Here is a 20,577-nt window from a genome sequence, read left to right on the forward strand (position 1 = left end):
AATATTTTGAATGGAGGAACTTCAGAGTAGGCAAGTCATCAAAAAACATCTGCAGCTCCTGTCGATTGTCTTTTGTCTCCGAAGGACCAGAGTGTTGAAAGCTTTCGTCACAGATAAAACCTTCATATCAGTCGTTTCAATTGAAATATTTTGAAGCGTGTCTGCTGTAACAAATGTGAACACAAATATCCTTCGACTGTAAAACCATATGCAAGAAGGTTGATTTTCCATATTTTTTTTTCTACACTGCATACGCTGTCTTGTCACATTTATACAATGTCAATAAAAATGCTAATCTTCGAGACACTGTTAACTATAACACAACTAATCCACATTTGTGAGGCGTGCAGTGCAAATGGAACTGGTTCAAAGAGAAATACCAGTCTGACCTGAATCGTTATTTAAACATTTATAGATGTGTCTGTTGACTGTGGAACGTCTTTATGATACAATGTAATGGACTTGGGTTGTTCCTGAGCACTGAAGCCACCGTTTATTGGTACTAAACACCAAATGAGGCTTTAGTTCCTTTCAGACATGCATACGGTGAACAGTAGTAGAGGAGCTGTTAAGTGCACATCTTGTTCCACCCTCTGAAGACAACACTGCAGTATAATAACATACATGTCTTATGCCCAACGCAATAAAACCAGTTTAATGAACCATGCAATACTGGAAATGCTTATTGTAGGCAGTGAAAGCCGTGCGTGTTACAGATCCCATATATCAAAAAGGCTTTTTAAAAACACTCGTGTTTCTGGCTCCACCTGGTGGAGTTGATGAATGAATGCATTCAATGATGAGTTCCAGGCTGTTGATTGTTCTCAGAGAATATGAGATGAATCCCTCATCCTTGGTAATCGTGAAGCAGATGTGTCGCGCTTCTCCTTTGAATTGAATGTGTGCTGGAGACTGTGAGTGCTGATTGGAATGGAGAACACACTGGCAGTGGTGTGTATTTGTAGGCAGGGTGGCCGAGCTCTAGGCCTTTGAAGTCAAGTATGAGGACTGCAGGTGCCACCACATCCAAAACGTGCAGGTGTCTGGCAGTCCACAGCGACCGGGATTGTTCAGGAGTGGAGGCTCTGCACCAAATTAGAAGCTAAAGGGTTAGTTTTGCCGCAGCCTGTGTGTTTTTTTTACTGCCCACCATCTTGTCATCCTTTGCCAAAAAAGACATAGTTTTCCCATCTGCACAAATACACCGGTTCAGTTTTCTTCGCCCTCACCGAGCACTGACTGGGTTGAGTTATGGTCTCGCATTAGCCCGCCAGCTTCATTTGTCCATATGAGTGCAGATTCCTGATTCCTGTGCTTTCTGGGTTTCATCTAAATCAGTTAGTCAAGGTGGACTTGTGTACTCTCCTGCAGAGGAAAAGCCTTGAATGTCTGCGTTTTGTATTCACAGGCACGTAGGTCGTTGGACAATTTTTTTCTCTGCATGAAGTTTGAAGGAGTGACTGTGCCAAAAGCTATCAGTATCCAGAATTTTATACTTTTATAGGCATAAAGGGGAATACACATGCTGGCAAAACCTTTTGAACACTTTTAATTTAGCAGCTATTATCTCCAACAAAATGAAAACAATCAATTTTTCTTGCAAATCTTTTCCTTAGTAGAAGTGAAAGCACTCCTGTATGAATTAATCTACAAAAACGATGCAGCAGAGGTGAGTGCGTTGTTGGAGGATTTACTAAAATATATACTGAGGATATAATTTTTCATGCAATGCAAAAAGACTGACTTTGACCTTGCTACTTTTAATTAAGAAACACAAAATAAAGTAAATTCAATAACATGCAGTGACAGCAATTCAGAGACGTGTCAGTGGTGCATTCTTCATCGACTGTACATAACGTCACCAACAGGCCTGCAGAGTTTAACTCTGAACAGACTGTGGGCTGTTGAGCTGATTAAGAAGTGTCTACATTTACAGACCTTACCTCAGCCGCTGGTGAACTGATAGGATGCGTAGGGAGAGGCCACAATTTGTTGCCAGTAAGCAGCAATGAAACGTAAAATGCTGACATGTAACTGTCAGTAATTACAACGAACATCTCTACTAAAAATATTCAGCTGTACAGGTAATAAAAACTCTATCCATTTACAGAATTGGTAGACCAATTTCAGCAACAGCTTCACTGTGGTCAATGTCTTTTTTTCAGCTGTACACCCTACAGCCCGCATCATTATCTGGCCGGGGCAGCAAGTCTTCAGCACCGTCTGCTGCCACAGCTTAAAGAGTCGGGAGACCATAGACTGTCTGTCTACGTCTGTCAGCCAAGAGGTATTTAATAGCTTGTCATTGTAAATAGATGGTTCCACATGGCCAGGTTCAGTGCTGGAATTGTGCATATTTCTGTTGAAACGGATGGTTCTCCGGGGATTCTGTGGAAAGCATCAGTTATGGCCTGTGGGCATATTATGACCTAAAACAGGAGAAGGAATATACAGGGCTGCAGCCTCCAATATGCTGCTCTGCAATTTATTTTCCGCTCACCTTAATAGCAGAAGGGGAATAGAACGCCCAAATGTTCCAGGTCTCAGCTTATGAATGGCTTGGCATTAAGGAATTCTCAACATTTATGCTCAGAGGTGTACAAAGTCAATCACATTATCTCCACAGAGACTGACCTAGTGCATCAAGCTCCATTACTCAACCTGGTCTCCAATATATCAATGATAAAGCATACATTTAGACCAAGGCCATGAATAAAGTGAAAACTAGTACAGGAAACATGTGAGCTCGAAATTCTCATTAAGGCCAGAGGGGTACACTGAATATAAATGGTGCAGCCGATAGCCCTACAATAAGTGTACCCTTTACTATAGGGGCTTTCAATCCCAGTGCAATATATATAGAACATACATTCTGAAATAGCATGTTAAATCAAGAGTATGGCTTCTGTCTGTGTCCAAGAATCTATATGTGAGAAAAACCTTCAGAGCATTAACTGCTCCTTCATCAGTGCTGTATACTTAGAGGGCTGAGACCTGCAACATCCTGTGTGTGTGTGTGTGTGTGTGTGTGTGTGTGTGTGTGTGTGTGTGTGTGTGTGTGTGTGTGTGCTCTATTCCCCCGCTGCAATCAAGATGGAAATAAAATAAAAAGCACACCTTTTTTATTCTTTTTCACGTTTGAGGCCAATGTCTCCGAACCTGGGCTCATAAAGTCTTTTGGGAGAGCAAAGTGACGAGCTTTTAATCAACTAAAAAAGCCCCCAGTTGTACCATAGCCCTTCCATTTCTATACTCACTTATTCTTCTCAATGGTCACACCATTAGTGCATTGCAATAAAAAAATTGCATTGCCTGTACTGTTACTCATTGTAGACTACAATCGGACATCATATAAGTGTCTTTGGCTTCTTCGTTTTCTGAACTGAAAACCTTACCATTTGCAAAAAAATAAGGAAATAATTGTATTGTCAAAAAGTCAAACCATTAGTTTTGTATTCAGCCACTTCAAATTTCTTATCACAAACCATTTTGCAAACTGATAACTGTGTTTTGAAAATGTGGCTGTATATTGTACCATGCTTGTCTATGCATTGATAGATTTCCATTCATTTCCATACCAAAATCTGCGATCTGCAGCAATTATGTTTAATTGTTAATGTACCTTATCAAATATGAACATTTCTTAGATTTATATCATATCAATGAATATCTAAAATTTGAAAATGTCACCGTGGCACTGGGAACCCGTGATGGGTAAGTTCTCCCAATTTAAAAGACTAATTAGTTAATCAATCAGGAAAGTAATAAGTTGATTAATTGATGGTAAAAAAAAAGAAAAAATAGCCCTCATCTTTGTAATCCATCATAATAAACGGCTATACTTATTCAAAAGTTCCAATGGGCAATGGCTGCCCGAAACAGTAAACCCATTTTAAAAATGTGAAACTATATAGAATTGGTCAGCAAAATGATTGAGGATATTTAATTTGTAACATATTTAAAAGCTATAACAAACATGTGTTGCCACACAGATGTTCCTGTGTGTGGATTTCTGGATATTACGATTTATTCTTCTTTTTTTTAAGTAATTAGTTGCATTGAACGGGTCAAATGTGACAAGCTCAATTACACGTAAATTGCTTTGAGTGAAAATCCAAACAATCGACGATAGACTTGACGAGAGGCGACGATGACGTTACTTCCTGCCATCTGTAGTTTGTACTTCCGGAAGGTGGGGCTTTTGTTGCAGGAGCAGTTAGCTTTTGGAGAACCAATGTCCCGACATGCTCTATTAATGCAGTCATCAAGATAACATTAACCGAGGGCAGAAATACGAAACTCCTGCGTTGGTAAGTGTTCATAAATGTCTTAATGGAGTCGAATGAATGGATGTTTCCACACGGCCGTTATGGTGTAACAAAGTACCACACCTGTTTTAAGCAATATGGACCGAACGTTAGAGGGGTGACCGCTTAATATAACGATGATGCGTTCAGATTAACTCCTAATTCGTATCGGGTTTAACTAACTGTTAACAAGTTTCAGTGTCAGCTTTAGTGTCGTAGTTTGCGTGCAATGCATGCCTTAGTTAGTGGGTACAACATAATGCTAACATTAATCATCGCTGGAAAATGATCTTTAGGTTAGCTAGCGTCAATGTTTAGCGTTACTGATGTGAATGTTTGCTTTAATTTGCTGGCACTCCTTCAATTTTCTTTATTTCTGGATGAATGAAAAGAGCATTCATGTTTTTATATGTTGGCATTCATTCCACCCGATGTAGGGCTGCGGTAGTAAAAACGGTAGTCTTACTATCAAAGTCAGTGTTTATGAGTTTGTGTGTTGATGTCAGTTGCTGTAGCTAGCGTTATCTTATAAAGCTATTGTAAACTACACTAGCGTGCATTCACATTAGCATACGTGTTTGATATATATATATTTATAACGTATCTGTTAGGTGTTGTTGGGAGGTTTTAGTGAAGCTAATGGTATGCTTTATTAGCTCTAGGTAAAATTAACAAGCCTTTTTAATTATATTCCCGTTGATAATTAACGTTACTCCAACGGTATTTCCTGAAAAGTCACCTCCCCCTGAGAACATGACACACCCAAGGCTGGCTCATGGTTTCTTCACTTAACGTTATTCCCAACTGTCAGCAACTGCAGTGTGGCACATGAGTTTTTGTTATGCATCTGATAATAATGCAGTTATTGTCACATATGATTTCCTCTATCACCAGTCTGCTTAATGAAATTAGTTAATAATCTTATTTTCTAGTGGACCCATTGACACACAGTGAAGGAGGACATCTGTTGCTCATTTATAAGCTGCTAAAAACGTGGTCACGTGTGGCTAAATACAAACAGGTCAAACTAGTACAGTTTTAAGTATAGAGGCAAACTAGTTCAGTGCAAGAAGGGGATGTTCATTGCAATAAGGGGATGTTCATTGCAATAAGGGGATGTTGATGTCTACTGTTGTGTTTACTGATGCGTTTTCAACTCTTATCAAACCTTTTTTTGTTTGCAGACAGGTCGAGGAGATTCAGGATAGGATAGTGTTGACAAAGCAATACACAGTTGCTCCATCTCATTAATAATACTTCGTTTTGGTATCAGGGGAAAGTGACAAATGCAATTCATCATCCAGATTAATGTGTCTCAAGGGTCATTAGGGCCTAGTTTAAAAACCTAAAATCTTTAACCGGCTACTTGATCATCTTTTCTACTTAATCCTCTTTGCTGGATAAATCCAGGATTTTGTGGTCCACAGATGCACGAGGGATGTGCTCCACTCCGGATTTGTCCGGTTATTTATTCGATACGTGCAGTGAAAGTGTTATTGATCACTCGGTCAATGCTGGTTTGCTTTTATCAGAGGACTGTATGTTACACCCCTGAGGCAATATTATCCATACCCAGAGTCAGGTTGTCGTTGACATATTTCATAGAACTGTGACATTAGCTTTGACGAATGTGGCACAAGGCAATCACTTGCTTCATGGTGAATATTCCAAATAAAGTTTCAAAGATAAGACGAGAGGAGAATACATACAATCTGGGTTCTCCCAACACTCAGAGGCACATTCTTGATAACAAACAACACCTTATTAAAATTGTAATCTTCTTTTGTCCATCAGAGAGTGTATCTAAAGTTAAATTGGAAATGTGTGTCAATGAAGATCACATGTGTAGTGAAGCTGCATCATGGCCAGTAAAATTCATAGTAAAGGTGTCTTATATGTGTCCGAATTACTCCTTGAATATTCTCATATTGTATTATAGGATTCAATGTTGAAACCGCTGATCCTCGTGGGGCTTTGCATATCTGCTGATCAGATCAATCTGAATTAATCATAGCATGTCTTGTGGTGGAGTTCGGGGTAAATATTGAAACTCAGACTCCACCCTGAATAGCCAACGAGAGCTGAGTGGTGCTGCTGCACCGTAGAGCCGCTACAAGTTGTTTAATTCCCTCACTGCACGACATGCACAAAGGTCACGGCCCTAAACATGGCCTGCTGGTCACACATAGCAAACAAGCATTAGCTGATGTTGTGTGTGTGAGACCACAGCGGTGCTCTCTGTGAGTTTGCTCTCCGAAACATACAGACCATTGCTCAAGCCCGTAGGTGGAAGCAGTCAAAAGCCTCGGAGGATAATTACAGCTTGAGTGAGATCAATGATTCTTAAGTGACAGATCATTACCGTGAAGAGTGCTATGTGATATTGGATATTTCAGTTAACTCGTCTGGCATGACATGCGGTCACCTCCCTCTTATAAACAACCCATGAGCACAACGCTGATTCTACAGCACAACCGGAGCATGGCCAGGGAAACCAATTCAGGGGTTTGTTTTGCAGTGTTGTGGGGCTCCACCAGTGGTGGGTGGTTTTTGTTTTGGTACTATTGAAGGCTGATACAATTTATAACTACATCCTGCAAGTTTTAAGTGTTTTTCCCACTATAGCATAATTAATTGTTTTAATGCTGGGACTGAAAACTCTCCAGTGAAATTGAAACTAATGAAAGAGAGTCAGTGCATTGATCAGCTTGCTAGCTGCTTAATGCAAACAACAACACAGCTGGATTGCGATTGTAATTCTGGGAAAGATAGATTTTGACATAGTTGTAGACTCATTGCAAGCTGATGACAGCAGAGATGAAGGAAGGTCTGGTGAATGCTGCAGAGCTGGCCCTGCGTTCATCCCTTTTCACTGTCAACACTGTCGGGATGTTTACTCCCTGTTGCTCCACGCAGGCGCTTTTTCCACTTGAATGTTTCTCTTCATGGTAATCCCTCTGGTTCCTTCCTGTTACTGCAACATGTCCGAATTGACAAGTATTTTGTGCAAGACCTCATTTCCCTAATTTTGGACCTAACCTATTTGGCTCTTACCAAAGAGGTCCATCTGCTTTTCTGATCAGGTTTTCATTTCCTGATCAGGTTCCCGACTGACCCGGGCTCTTGTGTGTCATAGCACAGGACTCAGGAAACCATCTGCTACTGGTGTTGGAAGTGGATTGAAAGGGTTGAAATAATGATGTACAGCTTTTTTTTTTTACTGGACTTAGAAAGTGAGTGGTTATGTGCAGGAGATAGGGATGTAGATGCATATCTGCCCTCAGCTGTCTGCTTTCTGTCAGCAGGGAGTTTTATATATTTTGTGTGAATGTCATTCATTACTATGAATCATGCCTGAGGAGCATGTGGCCATTGCACAGTGCGGGGAGCTGTCATTAACTGGGGATCCCAACAACAATCCCAGTCATCTGAACAAATATATGCTAAAGAACATTTTCCGACACATGTACATAGAATAATTCTTTCCCCTCTTGTTTAGTTTAGTAAAAGAAGACTCAGAAAATAGGAAGTATTAAATCCTGTTTTCTTTGGTCTATGACTGTTTGACACAAGTTTTGCTTTTGCTGGAAATCCCCAACTCCTTTCAGGATATGTGAATCAGACTATTATGTATTTTTCCACTTGCAGGGGAATTCTACATTTCAGGCTAGATGGGTTTTTCTCCCCACAAAGCAGCCAATAGGAAGTAGGCCTACTCTCATACATATTGGCAACATCTATCACGATGTCTCATTTCATATCTCTAACAATAGAGGCTGTATTGCAATATAGCATAATCGACAAATAAAAAGTACTGGGTATTTACTTAAGACATTTAGTGCAGAATAATTGGATTTTCTGAGAAGTTTGATCCGGCGTGTGCTTGTTATTACCAGTTTAGGTGATGTAATTGTATATCACGATATCTTGATCTAGAAAGACAATAAATGCTCATATTGAATTATCACCCAGCTTTACTACAAGGAAGATGAACAAGTTATAATAAGGTTCTTTAAACTCGGCAAAAGGTTTTCAGGCACCATGATCACAACTGAGCTGTGAGGGAGAGACCCACTGGGGGGTTCTGGGTAGATGTTGATGTGCTGTCATGGTTTACAACTCCCTGTGTTGTAAACCATGATAGCACCGCAGGTCCCTAGCACGGTGTAGGTGATATGTAACTGAGCCTATTGTGTTTTCTTTTCGGGTAAATGAAAAAAATATATGGCAAGGTGGGAAATAAGTAGTGGGGAGTTATGAAGTTTTCTTTCTATCTACCCTGGAGCAGCAATGCAGGGGAATGCCTAATGGAAAAGACGCGAGTGTTTGGATAAGATCACCAGGGCCGGCTGTGGAGAGGCTCGAGAGGATATCTGTAATGTAATATAATATCTGCTGTGTGTTGAAGTTCAGACCCACAGAAAGCTTTCGCATCACAATGTCATCGCGGATGCTTGTGCTCCTTAAAGTTCCACAACGTTTTGTGATGTTTTGCCTGAGTCATAGTTCTGAGTGGGGATCAGTGACGACCACACTTCATTTGCACCTTGATGATGGTTCCCATGTGAATAAAAGAAGACATTTTTTAGACTGGAGACGACTGTGACAAAGCAGCTCAGTCAGTGTTGCTGAAGTAGGAAGGATTCTACCACCGAGAGGATTTAGTTCCTGCTGCCCGCTCTCATCAAAGGCTCCTCTGTGGCCGAGGCTTGTTAGTATGCATTGTCGGTGGCTTTCTGAGAGTTCCCTCTTTGCTGCTGTATACCGAATTTTTAAGTGAGCCAAGTCATTTCCTCATCTCCACTGGCAGTGGCCATTATAACTGCCGCATCTGCGTAACTGGTATCTGAGATTTGCTGTTTAGTTGTGCATCAGTGGTTGCTCTGTGATCTTAAATCCCTGTTGCTGTGTGTCACAGAAGAACCGTTCTGACTCATCTAGGTTGTATTGTTTTCTCCACAGTGAGCCGTGATTAGGACCGGTTACGGTTGGTAGCTGTCCAGAAGCAAAGCGCCCAAATTAATTTTTTCCAGCCGAGGAGCGGTAGACATTTGATGAGACACAGCAAGAGGTGTGCAGCTGGTGCGTTAGGGAGGAAGTTGTGTATTACTGGCAGCTGAACTATTATGGGGGAGTCTGTTAGCAGTGGTGCAACGGATCATAAAACTCACGCTTCAGAACGGATCCGGATCTGCACAAAAGAAAAAACTTACTTTTACAAGGATCTCAGCTCAACACTGGTCTGCTACAAGTTAATAGTGTTCAAAAACGGTGGCAGGTCACAATCATTTTTACCACAATTTTCTCTGCTCAAGTGACATCACATCCTGTACGTTCTGTTGGATACTCCCATTGCATCTGTGCAACATCACAGTGTTTCAATTCAACCAGCACCCACCCTAGGCCACCTCAGATTGTTTTGGTTGACTCAGTTGACCCACTGATGATGAGAGAAACGCTGAGCTCATCTCCCTCTCGGATCCTTGGAATCTGGTGGGTTGTTAATGGGCCAGAAAAGCCCCCGCTTTCCCCCTCAGAGAGGAGAGGAAATCCCCTCACCCCTGGTTCCTCAGGAATGCAGAGAGAGGGTCATCGGGGCCTCTGCAACGTTGGCTCAGATGTCTTGAATTTACACACACAAACACACCATTTCACTTATTCTACTCAGCAGAGTGGAATCTAGTTATCACAGTGTATGATGTTGAATTTGACCATCAGTTGAACTCTTAACTTCTGCACATGTGACAGGTAGTTCATTGACAGATCATACCTAAAGAAAGAGAGCTCTACTTTGCTGAACAAAAAAGGAATACATTAAAATGGATAACCTTTGGAGCATTCATGCCAAAGTGTTGAGTTCAGCAGGAAGGGAACACGGGCCCATTCTCCAGAGGGACTCCTAATGAATTCCTATAGCCCACACTGCACTGGTGCCGTCTATATTTCAGGAGCGTAGCAGCCAGAGTGGTCTTTTCGACGGCCCCCCCTCCTCCTCCATAACTCTACACCCCGTTAAAGAGGACCAGCACCAAGCAGACTCCGGTTCCATATGTGGGTCAGGCCTAAATATTCATTATTATTTTGCCAATGCCTTCCATTATAAGGCTTCAAGCTACTTGTGGTGAACTGCAGCTGGTGGAAATATGGTGGATCCCCTGCTCGAAGGTCTTCTTCAAACATATACTTTTCCCCCACTTAAGTCTGTGATTGCTTTTTGTTTAGCATTGGTGTGTGTGTATGCATGAGCACGGAGAAGTGGGTTACAAGTGAATAATTTACATGGTGTCCCTATGCATAAGTGCTGACTTTGGCATATATTCTTTTAGAAGGTGTGTTATTGTGTGTGTGGATATCCTTCCTAGTCTGGTTACTGATAACAAAGACAGGAAGAAGAGCACAGGGCAGACATCCTTGTCGGGGACAGTGGGTCCACTTCCTCAGTATCCATCACAGCACTGTAGCTGGCAGTAAAAAGTGTGTTAATTAGATGCGAAGCACATGTTCCCCTCTGTCTCTGGACAACACAAGGAAATGTTGCAGCGAAAGCTCATCTGCGCAATTGCACATTTACGTAGAAATTGTTCATCTAGACCAGGCGTTTGCAATGCTTGTGTGAAACAACAACCATGTGGAAATCTTACAGGACTTTAAGCTGGTGTCATGGGCTTCCGTGATGTTTTCACATCATCTCTACATTTACAAGAAAAACCTTTTAATGTGAAAAAACAAATCTCTACCAGAGTCGGAGGTATGAGTTGTTGGTTTTTCCTGCCATCAGCAGGAATCTTTCCTCTCCTCTGCCTAGTCTGGTTAACTCTCAGCGCACACTCGTCTCGCTCTTTGAGCTGAAGTGAGATGTTTACTGTTAAGCAGGAGCAGACTGTGAATAATGCTGTGAATCAGCTCTGTGCTGCCATTAGTGTGACATCCACACAGACGGAAAGGGTTTTCTTTACAGATAGAGATGCAATCATACAGTGAAAATAATGTAAAGCAAAAGTTTGTGGTCTACCAAGTCAAAGTGGTCCCTTTGCTCTGATGTTAGTTTGTATTTATATAATGTGACATCTGTTGACATTATCGCCAGCTCCTCAGATGTGTATTTGACTGTTGGGAGCTGGTTGTGTGAGATGGGTGTTTGATTGCTGGTTGCTTACTGTTGACCTATCCAGCAGGATTGTCAAGGGTGGTGCCCGTATAACAAGAGGGTGAGCTGCAAAGGGTTGAGACATTCACGTCAACTCTCCAAGGGAAGTTAAGCTTGGGGATTTTGGAATGTTGCACGATTTCCATAAAATATTGAACTTGTTTGGGGGGATGGAATACACACAAAACAAGCAGATCTATGTGTTTATATGGTACATTTTTGGTTATAACTACATCCATTTCATTGAATTATAACCATTCACTGCATTCATACATGCAGAGACTTTTTTACCTGCACCAGAACATTTGTATACTACATTATAGTGCAGATGGATAGCCAACAACATCTCCCTTCTTTTTAACGAGGTTAGCACACGATGCCCATTTGGTGTATGTGTCCTTTAATCTACCTCCATTCATTCTTCATTGTAAAACATGTCTTTTATACACGTGTTGTTCATTCTAACCTAAGGTTGCACACAGCCCATATTGTCTGCAAGTAACTTTCCCCCGTGTGTTAACTAATTTGCTAGTTGACTCACCCACCACATGACACATTTCACACTGTATGCATTTGGCAAATGAATGGATGATGTCTGCTGAAGGATATTGTGAAAGGTTCGTTTCGCTCTGCATGTGACATTGTAGACAACAGAGGGTTAACTGATGTCATATTGATCAGACAGAAGGCAGTAGAAGTAAGTCAGTAGGCCAGTTCACAGGAATCGATTGATCGAAACTTCTGCTGCATCGTGAAAAAACAACCACGATATTGGCTGTTTAGTTGATCTCCCAGAAACATTTTGGGAGTCTCAGTGGCCTACGATGTCACTTTTGTTTCATTTTCTGTCATTTACGCATAACCATTGATCATTACCATGAAAGTGACTAAGTGAGTCTACAAAATGAAATAATGCTGACTAGTCCGCGATCACTGCTTTGTCACAACTTCAACCCTGAACCTCTCCATCGATGGCTACTAATGACTGGCTGGTGACTTATTCTGACTTGTCTTCTGTGCACGTGTGACTCTTGATACAACCGTTTCCTGTCCGTCCAAAGGCTGTGCAGGCTAAGACATGGCAGCCAGGCATTTACAACGTAGCGCTGTGCTGGAAGTTGTGGCTGACAGAGATAGAAGATATGGAAGTCAGGTGAAAGCAATTAACTCTGAGCTTTCACCTTCTAAGGGCAGGGCCATTATAGTGCAGATGGATAGCCAACAACATCTCCCTTCTTTTTAACGAGGTTAGCACACGATGACCTATTTTTAATGCATTCCTAAATGCTGTCTCGCGGTGGAGAAATGATAGCTTCATTACTTCCGATCAGCTAAAACGACCTTTTGATGGCGAACTTTATAAAGTTCTAGGATTCATGATTAGGCAATTTGGCACTTTAATGGGGGGGAGGAGGAGGAGGGGGGGGTTAGGATTCAAGATGTGCTGGAGCTAAGCCGAGCGCCTTGGCACGGCAAGTTACTGTCGTAGTGAAAGCTCTTTAACAACTGTCCTCTGTCCTCAAACCTATGGAGTTTATTCACGGTAGATGTTGACATGCTTCCACTTCTGTCATTCACAGGTTTTGTCGGAGTGTCTGGTTGCAGAGGAAGTGTATGCGTGAGTGTGAGTGTGTGTGTGTTAGTGTGTGAAAGATACACAGAGAAGAATCCAGTGATGGCTACCGGTAAAAGTAAAAACCAGAGCTCTCTGGCGCTGCACAAGGTGATAATGGTGGGGAGTGGAGGCGTGGGGAAGTCGGCCCTCACCCTGCAGTTCATGTATGATGAGGTGAGTCAACACACTCATAGAAACAGCCTAAACCTGCTGTACATGGGTTCAAACTGTAAGAACGGGTCACTTCTACCAGTTCACTTTTTAATCATTGTAAAGATTCAGTGGTTCTCCAATAGGAAGCTTTTAATGTGAAACAATAAGCAAGAAGTGTTGCATGCAAAATGGTTGATAAAACAGTGAAGCTGCTGTCTTGTTACCTGGAAGTAAGAGCGCGATGATAGGAAACAGTGGCTCCTCCACCACAGAGGTGCTGCTACACTACTACAAGGTTAACAGGTGTTCTTGTAAAAAGGACACTTTTCTCGAGTCCGCTGCTCGCTTGACCAGAGATGTTGTTTACTGTAACAACACTCAATGCAGGGCAGAGACGGTCACAGATCAGCTCCGCTACCAAAGCAGCATATCTGCTGCATTTTTCATGCGTCTGCTGTCCATTAGAAGGCTCAGACACGCTTCTATAACCTGCGGGGCTGCCTACACACAACTCCTCATGCTAAACCGATGCTTTACGCATGCTAACACAAGTTGTAGCATGTTTTACGCTTCAAAAATCTCCAAAGAAATGTCTCTTTTCATCTCCAGTTTGTGGAGGACTACGAGCCCACCAAGGCCGACAGCTACAGGAAGAAGGTGGTTCTGGATGGGGAGGAGGTCCAGATCGACATTCTGGACACAGCCGGCCAGGAGGACTACGCTGCCATCAGGGACAACTATTTCCGCAGCGGGGAGGGCTTCCTGCTGGTGTTCTCCATCACAGAGCAGGAGTCCTTCTCTGCCACTGTGGAGTTCAGGTACCGTCTCCCGCCTACGTCTGTCTTTGTGTGGGACAAAAAAAAAAAAACTGTTAATGGCGCACCTGTTGGAGCTCGGGACTGCTATCGGTATCGGCCATTAATTATATACCAGCCAGTACATGTTGTCCATTGCTGACCCTATGGATATTTTGCCCCCAATACCAATACCATGTCCTAAATTAGTAATGCAACATGTTGCTGAACTACAAGTAAAGTTATATCTGTCTGGGAATTACCGTACTTTCCGGACTATAAGCCGCTACTTTCCCCCCCATGCTTTGAGACTGCGCTTATACAATGGTGCGGCTTATGTATGGGTTTTTTCGTAGCTTTGCGCCGCCAACACATTTAACATAAATATGGATGAAGTACGTTTGACCTACCTCTCACTAGGACTGTTAACAAAAAAGGTTGAACGGCAAGATGCTTTTAACATTACTAAAGTTGTCTTCTTCTCTGAACATCATAACATGTTCGACTCGCTAGCTTCTAAGCTAATTTTAACATTACCGACAGTCCAACAGCCAGCACAACAGCTGCTAGCTGTTGTGCTAGCAGCAACTGGCCAAGCCAGTTCGCCGTAAATGCTATTCAGAGCTACGAGCAACAACAGTTATTGCCTCGTTGCTTTTAGATTCTAATGAGAAGACACACGGCTTCGTTTTACTTCTTCCGTTTGGTAGCCTTGAGAGACCTTAGTCTGTAATGTAAGTATGTCTGTATGAAGCATGAAAAGATATACGACGATATATTATATTCGCTAATGCTAATCGCGGTTAGCATTTCCCCATTGGCGATAATGTTAAAATTAGCTTAGAAGCTAGCGAGTCGGACATGTTATGATGTTCAGAGAAAAAGACAACTTTAGTGCTGTTAAAAGCATCTTGCCGTTCAACGGGGACACCTGCGGCTTATAGGCGAGTGCGGCTTATCTATGAACAACTTCTTCTTTTTTCTTTTAAAAATCCGCGGATGCGGCCTATATACAGGTGTGCTCTATAGTCCGGAAAGTACTGTAGTATTTGACACATTCAATGCTAAATGCGACGAATGATTTGAAACGGTTTAAGCATCAGAGAAATGAGTTTGTTGGAACGTCCCTTGTTAGATTAAATTAGATTTAAACACAATGACGTATTTACACAAGAAGAACTGGTGAACGTACCAACAATACATAATCTGTGCCGTGCTTGCAGGGAGCAGATCCTGCGGGTGAAGGCGGAAGAGGACAAGATCCCTCTCCTCGTGGTCGGGAACAAGTCCGACCTGGAGGAGCGTCGGCAGGTGTCTGTGGATGAGGCTCGTGGGAAGGCCGAGGAGTGGGGCGTCCAGTACGTCGAGACGTCAGCCAAAACCAGGGCCAACGTGGACAAGGTGCGGCAACACGCACGTCACTCTACATTACTGTAAATTGATGTCTTTTCAACTGTTAAGTGTGCTTCATTGATTTAATTCTTTATTTTTTACTCCCCAGGTATTCTTTGACCTGATGCGTGAAGTACGAGGCAAGAAAATGGCAGAAAACAAAGACAAAAATGGAAAAGGAAAAAACAAAAAGAACAAGAAGAGCTTCAAAGAAAGATGCTGTTTACTTTGAACTCTTCATGGACCTTAACAATCCACAATACAACTGTGAAGTTGGGGAACAAAGCAGAGCGTCCTTGTCATTCAAATTCAATTTAAACTTTTTTTTTTTTTTTTAAGTTAGTTGGGTTTAGTTTAGTGTTTAGAACAATCTCAACCCTATTTTTTTTTTGTTTTTCATCAATGAAATCTGAGTTTCTGTTTCATTGGACGATAACCACTGTTGTGACTGTGACTCGGCCTGCAGTGCTTGATGGCTCACAGTAAGCCAATGACCAAACTGCCACTGACACTAACTTTGCTGCTCAAGACATTGTCCACTGTTAAACTCAGCGACTATACTGCCCTTGACTTTGGTTCAGTGTGTTTTACACCAGACTTGTTGAGTCTTTGTCAAGTTAACAGTGCTATTCATTTCTTTACCGGCTCTAAATCTTAACCTGCGTCATTGTAATCTGTTCGTATAGATCCCTCGAGTCTCTGTTCATCGATTTACAAGGAACTCAAATGCTGCTGTCTGTCCTTTTTTTGTAATCGTTGATGATGACACTTAATGTCTATTGAAGATGTTTGCCTCATTCATTCATCTGTCCAGACTCTCATCACTACGACTTGAGAGAACGTTTCTCATTTTGGAGTCTCTGAGGCCACAGAAGAATCGGTGCAGGAAGAGGTCTTGTTGTTAAACGTGTTTATTTTACTCCACTGTTGTCAGCCCTTAGATGATAACCGCAGATCACCCCAGAAGATGCGTTGCAGTTTTTCAGGCGGACTGCTGCAAATTAATATCTTTAGTGATTGTGAAACAAATGTATCTCTGAGCTCACAGAGCTTCATGTAGATATTATAACATATATATTATTGGATATTCTGAGGCTGTGAAAAGAAGGTTGTCATGTGGTTACTAGTGGTTTTTTCATGGTGGTATGTAATCATGGAATCTGGCCCTTTCCACCCTTCCCACGTTGCAGATTACTTCCTGTTTCACACGACATTTTCAGTCTGTACTGTGAGACAGGTGTTGACAATCCAGGAGGCCATCATGATTCTGGTCCACGATGACATTATAATCAATAACTTCTTATTCGTCTTTCTTTTTATACCTTTGGTCTTTTTAATATGCACTACATTGCCAATACCTAAGAAGTAGACTTCGTGCGTCGTGCTGGAGATCTTTTTAAACAATTTGTGCCAACAAAACGTCAAACAATGTTTGTGGATGTACAGTATGTATGCTTATTAACAGAGTGTGTGTGTGTTTGCATTCACCAGAAGATCCTACTACTTTTCTGTGTCTAAGTGAAGCTTTGAAGAGGGCGCCAACTTCTTAACTGTTGTTAAATCAAGTGCTACAGTGAACAAGATGTTTCTACCACTGCCTGAACCATTCTTTGTAACCCTCCCTTTTTCTTTCACTCCCTACTGCTGTGAGTATGCTTTTCTCTCTGCAGCGAGAGTGTTGCCGAATAAATGCTTTTTCTTTTCTTTGTAAGTACTGGACATTATTTTGACTGTATTCACATGTCACACTGAGCAATCCTAACTACAGCAAGAGATGATTTACACAGGTTTTGATCTAATTTAATTTTGAAACCGATTAATTACATTCAGGGTTCCCACGGTACCTGGAAAACATGGAATTTATTTTTTCATTTTCCAGGTTTGGAAAAGTCATGGAAACTGAGCAAAAGTTAACACTTACATGGAAATTGAAACAGTTGTCCTGGAAAATTTTTATTGGATGATGTGTAAAATAGTAATAAAATGAAACTATTGAGCACAGAATTAAGATGAGTTTATAAAAACCCTTTACATGTGAACAGCTTTTACTGTAGATAGAAATGGATGATCCCATGTTTAATGGGATCACATCTTTAAAATCAAGCAAGTAGTCAGGTGTCCTAGGGGGTTGTGTGTGTGAGGGGATGGGGGCGGAAAGCTTCAGGGGCCTATAGATCATGACTTAATATGGTACCTGGAAAATCAGGAGGTAGCATGGAAATTTTTTTCAAGGCAAGCGTGGGAACGCTGACATTGTCCCCAGTAGACACTGACTTGTTCTGACTTGTCTTCTGTGCACATGTGACTCTCTTGATACAACCGTTTCCTGTCCGTCCAAAGGCTGTGCAGGTTAAGACATGGCAGCCAGGCGTTTACAACGTAGCGCTGTGCTGGAAGTTGTGTGTGCACGCTGTGTGTGAGTGTGTGAAAGATACACAGAGAAGAATCCAGTGATGGCTACCGGTAAAAGTAAAGACCAGAGCTCTCAGGCACTGCACAAGGTGATAATGGTGGGGAGTGGAGGCGTGGGGAAGTCGGCTCTCACCCTGCAGTTCATGTATGATGAGGTGAGTCAACACACCCATAGAAACAGCCTAAACCTGCTGTACATGGGTTCAAACTGTAAGCACTGGTCACTTCTACCAGTTCACTTTTTAATCATTGTAAAGATTCAGTGGTTCTCCAATAGGAAGCTTTTAATGTGAAACAATTGCAAGAAGTGTTGCATGCAAAATGGTTGATAAAACAGTGAAGCTGCTGTCTAGTTACATGGAAGTAAGATCGTGATGATAGGAAACAGTGGCTCCTCTACCACAGAGGTGCTGCTACACTACTACAAGGTTAACAGGTGTTCTTGTAAAAAGGACACTTTTCTCGAGTCCGCTGCTCGCTTGACCAGAGATGTTGTTTCCTGTAACAACACTCAATGCAGGGCAGAGACGGTCACAGATCAGCTCCGCTACCAAAGCAGCATATCTGCTGTATATGTTTTACACTTCAAAAATCTCCAAAGAAATGTCTCTTTTCATCTCCAGTTTGTGGAGGAATACGTGCCCACCAGGGCCGACAGCTTCAGGAAGAAGGTGGTTCTGAATGGGGAGGAAGTCCAGATCGACATTCTGGACACAGCCGGCATGGAGGACTACGCTGCCATCAGGGACAACTATTTCCGCAGCGGGGAGGGCTTCCTGCTGGTGTTCTCCATCACAGAGCAGGAGTCCTTCTCTGCCCTTGTGGAGCTCAGGTACCGTCTCCCGCCTACGTCTGTCTTTGTGTGGGACAAAAAAAAACTGTTAATGGCGCACCTGTTGGAGCTCGGGACTGCTATCGGTATCGGCCATCAATTATATACCAGCCAGTACATGTTGTCCATTGCTGACCCAATGGATATGGATATTTTGCCCCCAATACCAATACCATGTCCTAAATTAGTAATGCAACATGTTGCTGAACGACAAGTAAAGTTATATCTGGGAATTAGTATTTGACACATTCAATGTAAATGCGACGAATGATTTCAAACGGTTTAAGCATCAGAGAAATGAGTTGGTTGGACCGTCCCTTGTTAGATTATATTAGATTTAAACACAATGACCTATTTGCACAAGAAGAACTGGTGAACGTACCAACAATACATAATCTGTGCCGTGCTTGCAGGGAGCAGATACTGCGGGTGAAGGCGGAAGAGGACAAGATCCCTCTCCTCGTGGTCGGGAACAAGTCCGACCTGGAGGAGCGTCGGCAGGTGTCTGTGGATGAGGCTCGAGGGAAGGCCGAGGAGTGGGGCGTCCAGTACGTCGAGACGTCAGCCAAAACCAGGGCCAACGTGGACAAGGTGCGGCAACACGCACGTCACTCTACATTACTGGAAATCGATGTCTTTTCAACTGTTAAGTGTGCTTAATTGATTTCATTCTTCTTTTTTTACTCCCCAGGTATTCTTTGACCTGATGCGTGAAGTACAAGACAAGAAAATGTCAGAAAACGAAGACAAAAACGGAAAAGGAAAAAACAAAAAGAACAAGAAGAGCTTCAAAGAAAGATGCTGTTTACTTTGAACCAGTGGTGTATAAAGCACCCAAAAGCTATACTTTAGTAAAAGTAAAGATACCTTACTGGAAAATGACTCCAGTAAAAAGTCACCGATTAGAATACTACTTGAGTAAAAGTCTTAAAGTATCTGATATTTATTGTACTTAAGTATCAAAAGTAATTTTCTGATATTAAATGTATTTAAGTATTGAAAGTACAAGTAAATGCTGTTGATAAAAAAGCAAAGGGTCAGAATTTTGAGAATTATGAAGTTTATTCTTTTAAGTGCTGTGGCCACCATGACCAAGGACATGGAGCTGTGTTGAAAATAATTGGGTTGGCTGTGATCCATTCAGGAGCAACAATGTTCAACATAATATATTGTACATAAGTATACTTTTGCATCTACTATGAAATTATCATCATAATTCTCCGAAAAGCAATACAACACTATGAAGGAGTTGTAACAGTGCGTTTATAAGTATGCTCATTCCGACTAGAGGATGTAGAGGGCAAATGCATAATATTGTGTTCAGCAAAACATATCCACTTGATGCATCAGGTCAGTGTTTAGAGAAAGGACGCCTGCCTTGTAAACTCCTGTGGGCCTGATTTGAACACAATAGGCAAAGGTTTTGCTCAAGCTGAATCTGCAGTTGGGCGACTGCTACCATCATAACTCCATCTGATCATTCACAAAATTACACAAATATCAAAACATGATCAATACTAAAGCAGCACCGAAAGTAACAACCCAGTCATGACTTGAAACTGAAAAATGTCCTGTTCATCTTCAAAAGAAGTTGGTTTTCAAAATTGCGAGAATTCAGTCTTGCTCTTCTTGGGCTGGACTAGTCCTGCGATGCTAAATAGTCTTTCACAGGCCGCTGAGGCAGGTAGAGGTGTGTTCAGCGTCACAGACAGCTTGCGCACAGCTGGGAAGGATTTCCCTAATGCTAACGCTAATGCTGCGCTCTCGCAGCTCCTGTCAATCCTATGGTGTGGTGGCTAGCTAACGTTAAGCTAGCTAACGTTAAGCTAGCTAACGTTAAGCTAGCTAACATTACGCTAGCTAACGTTAGCCAACTAAGTTAGTGCTGCAATGATTACAGCTAAGATGAATCAACAAAATCTCAC

General features: G+C 42.0%; 3 protein-coding genes across 3 annotated transcripts in view; all 3 read left to right on the forward strand.

Moving 5' to 3' along the window:
- LOC306783894 (nucleolus and neural progenitor protein-like) overlaps positions 1-530 on the forward strand; it is an 8,364-nt gene extending 7,834 nt beyond the window's left edge. Inside the window, exon 14 of the mRNA XM_079277734.1 lies at positions 1-530. This exon is cut by the window's left edge and continues 536 nt beyond it. The gene's annotated coding sequence lies outside the window, so the exon portion shown is untranslated.
- A 3,660-nt stretch (positions 531-4,190) lies between these two features.
- Positions 4,191-17,119, forward strand: LOC306783140 (ras-related protein Ral-B). The gene is made up of 5 exons (XM_079276668.1): positions 4,191-4,310; positions 13,035-13,243; positions 13,832-14,040; positions 15,240-15,417; positions 15,518-17,119. Exons 2-5 carry the CDS (start codon positions 13,130-13,132, stop codon positions 15,638-15,640), a joined length of 624 nt encoding a protein of 207 aa, XP_079132794.1. The 5' UTR covers positions 4,191-4,310; positions 13,035-13,129; the 3' UTR covers positions 15,641-17,119.
- Positions 17,120-17,825: 706 nt separating this feature from the next.
- On the forward strand, positions 17,826-19,545 carry LOC306783417 (ras-related protein Ral-B-like). The gene is made up of 4 exons (XM_079277053.1): positions 17,826-17,975; positions 18,444-18,652; positions 19,066-19,243; positions 19,344-19,545. Exons 1-4 carry the CDS (start codon positions 17,862-17,864, stop codon positions 19,464-19,466), a joined length of 624 nt encoding a protein of 207 aa, XP_079133179.1. The 5' UTR covers positions 17,826-17,861; the 3' UTR covers positions 19,467-19,545.
- Positions 19,546-20,577: the final 1,032 nt, after the last annotated feature.

The sequence above is a fragment of the Melanostigma gelatinosum genome (assembly GCF_949748355.1).
Source record: "Melanostigma gelatinosum genome assembly, chromosome: 10".
NCBI lineage: Eukaryota > Metazoa > Chordata > Actinopteri > Perciformes > Zoarcidae > Melanostigma > Melanostigma gelatinosum.

Excerpts from the sequence above, each read along its gene's own strand:
- LOC306783140 (XM_079276668.1), top strand. The coding sequence starts at position 13,130 with ATGGCTACCGGTAAAAGTAAAAACCAGAGCTCTCTGGCGCTGCACAAG. Across the intron at positions 14,041-15,239 it reads TCTGCCACTGTGGAGTTCAG|GGAGCAGATCCTGCGGGTGA; the intron begins GTACCGTCTCCC and ends CCGTGCTTGCAG. Across the intron at positions 15,418-15,517 it reads CCAGGGCCAACGTGGACAAG|GTATTCTTTGACCTGATGCG; the intron begins GTGCGGCAACAC and ends TTTACTCCCCAG.
- LOC306783417 (XM_079277053.1), top strand. The coding sequence starts at position 17,862 with ATGGCTACCGGTAAAAGTAAAGACCAGAGCTCTCAGGCACTGCACAAG. Across the intron at positions 18,653-19,065 it reads TCTGCCCTTGTGGAGCTCAG|GGAGCAGATACTGCGGGTGA; the intron begins GTACCGTCTCCC and ends CCGTGCTTGCAG. Across the intron at positions 19,244-19,343 it reads CCAGGGCCAACGTGGACAAG|GTATTCTTTGACCTGATGCG; the intron begins GTGCGGCAACAC and ends TTTACTCCCCAG.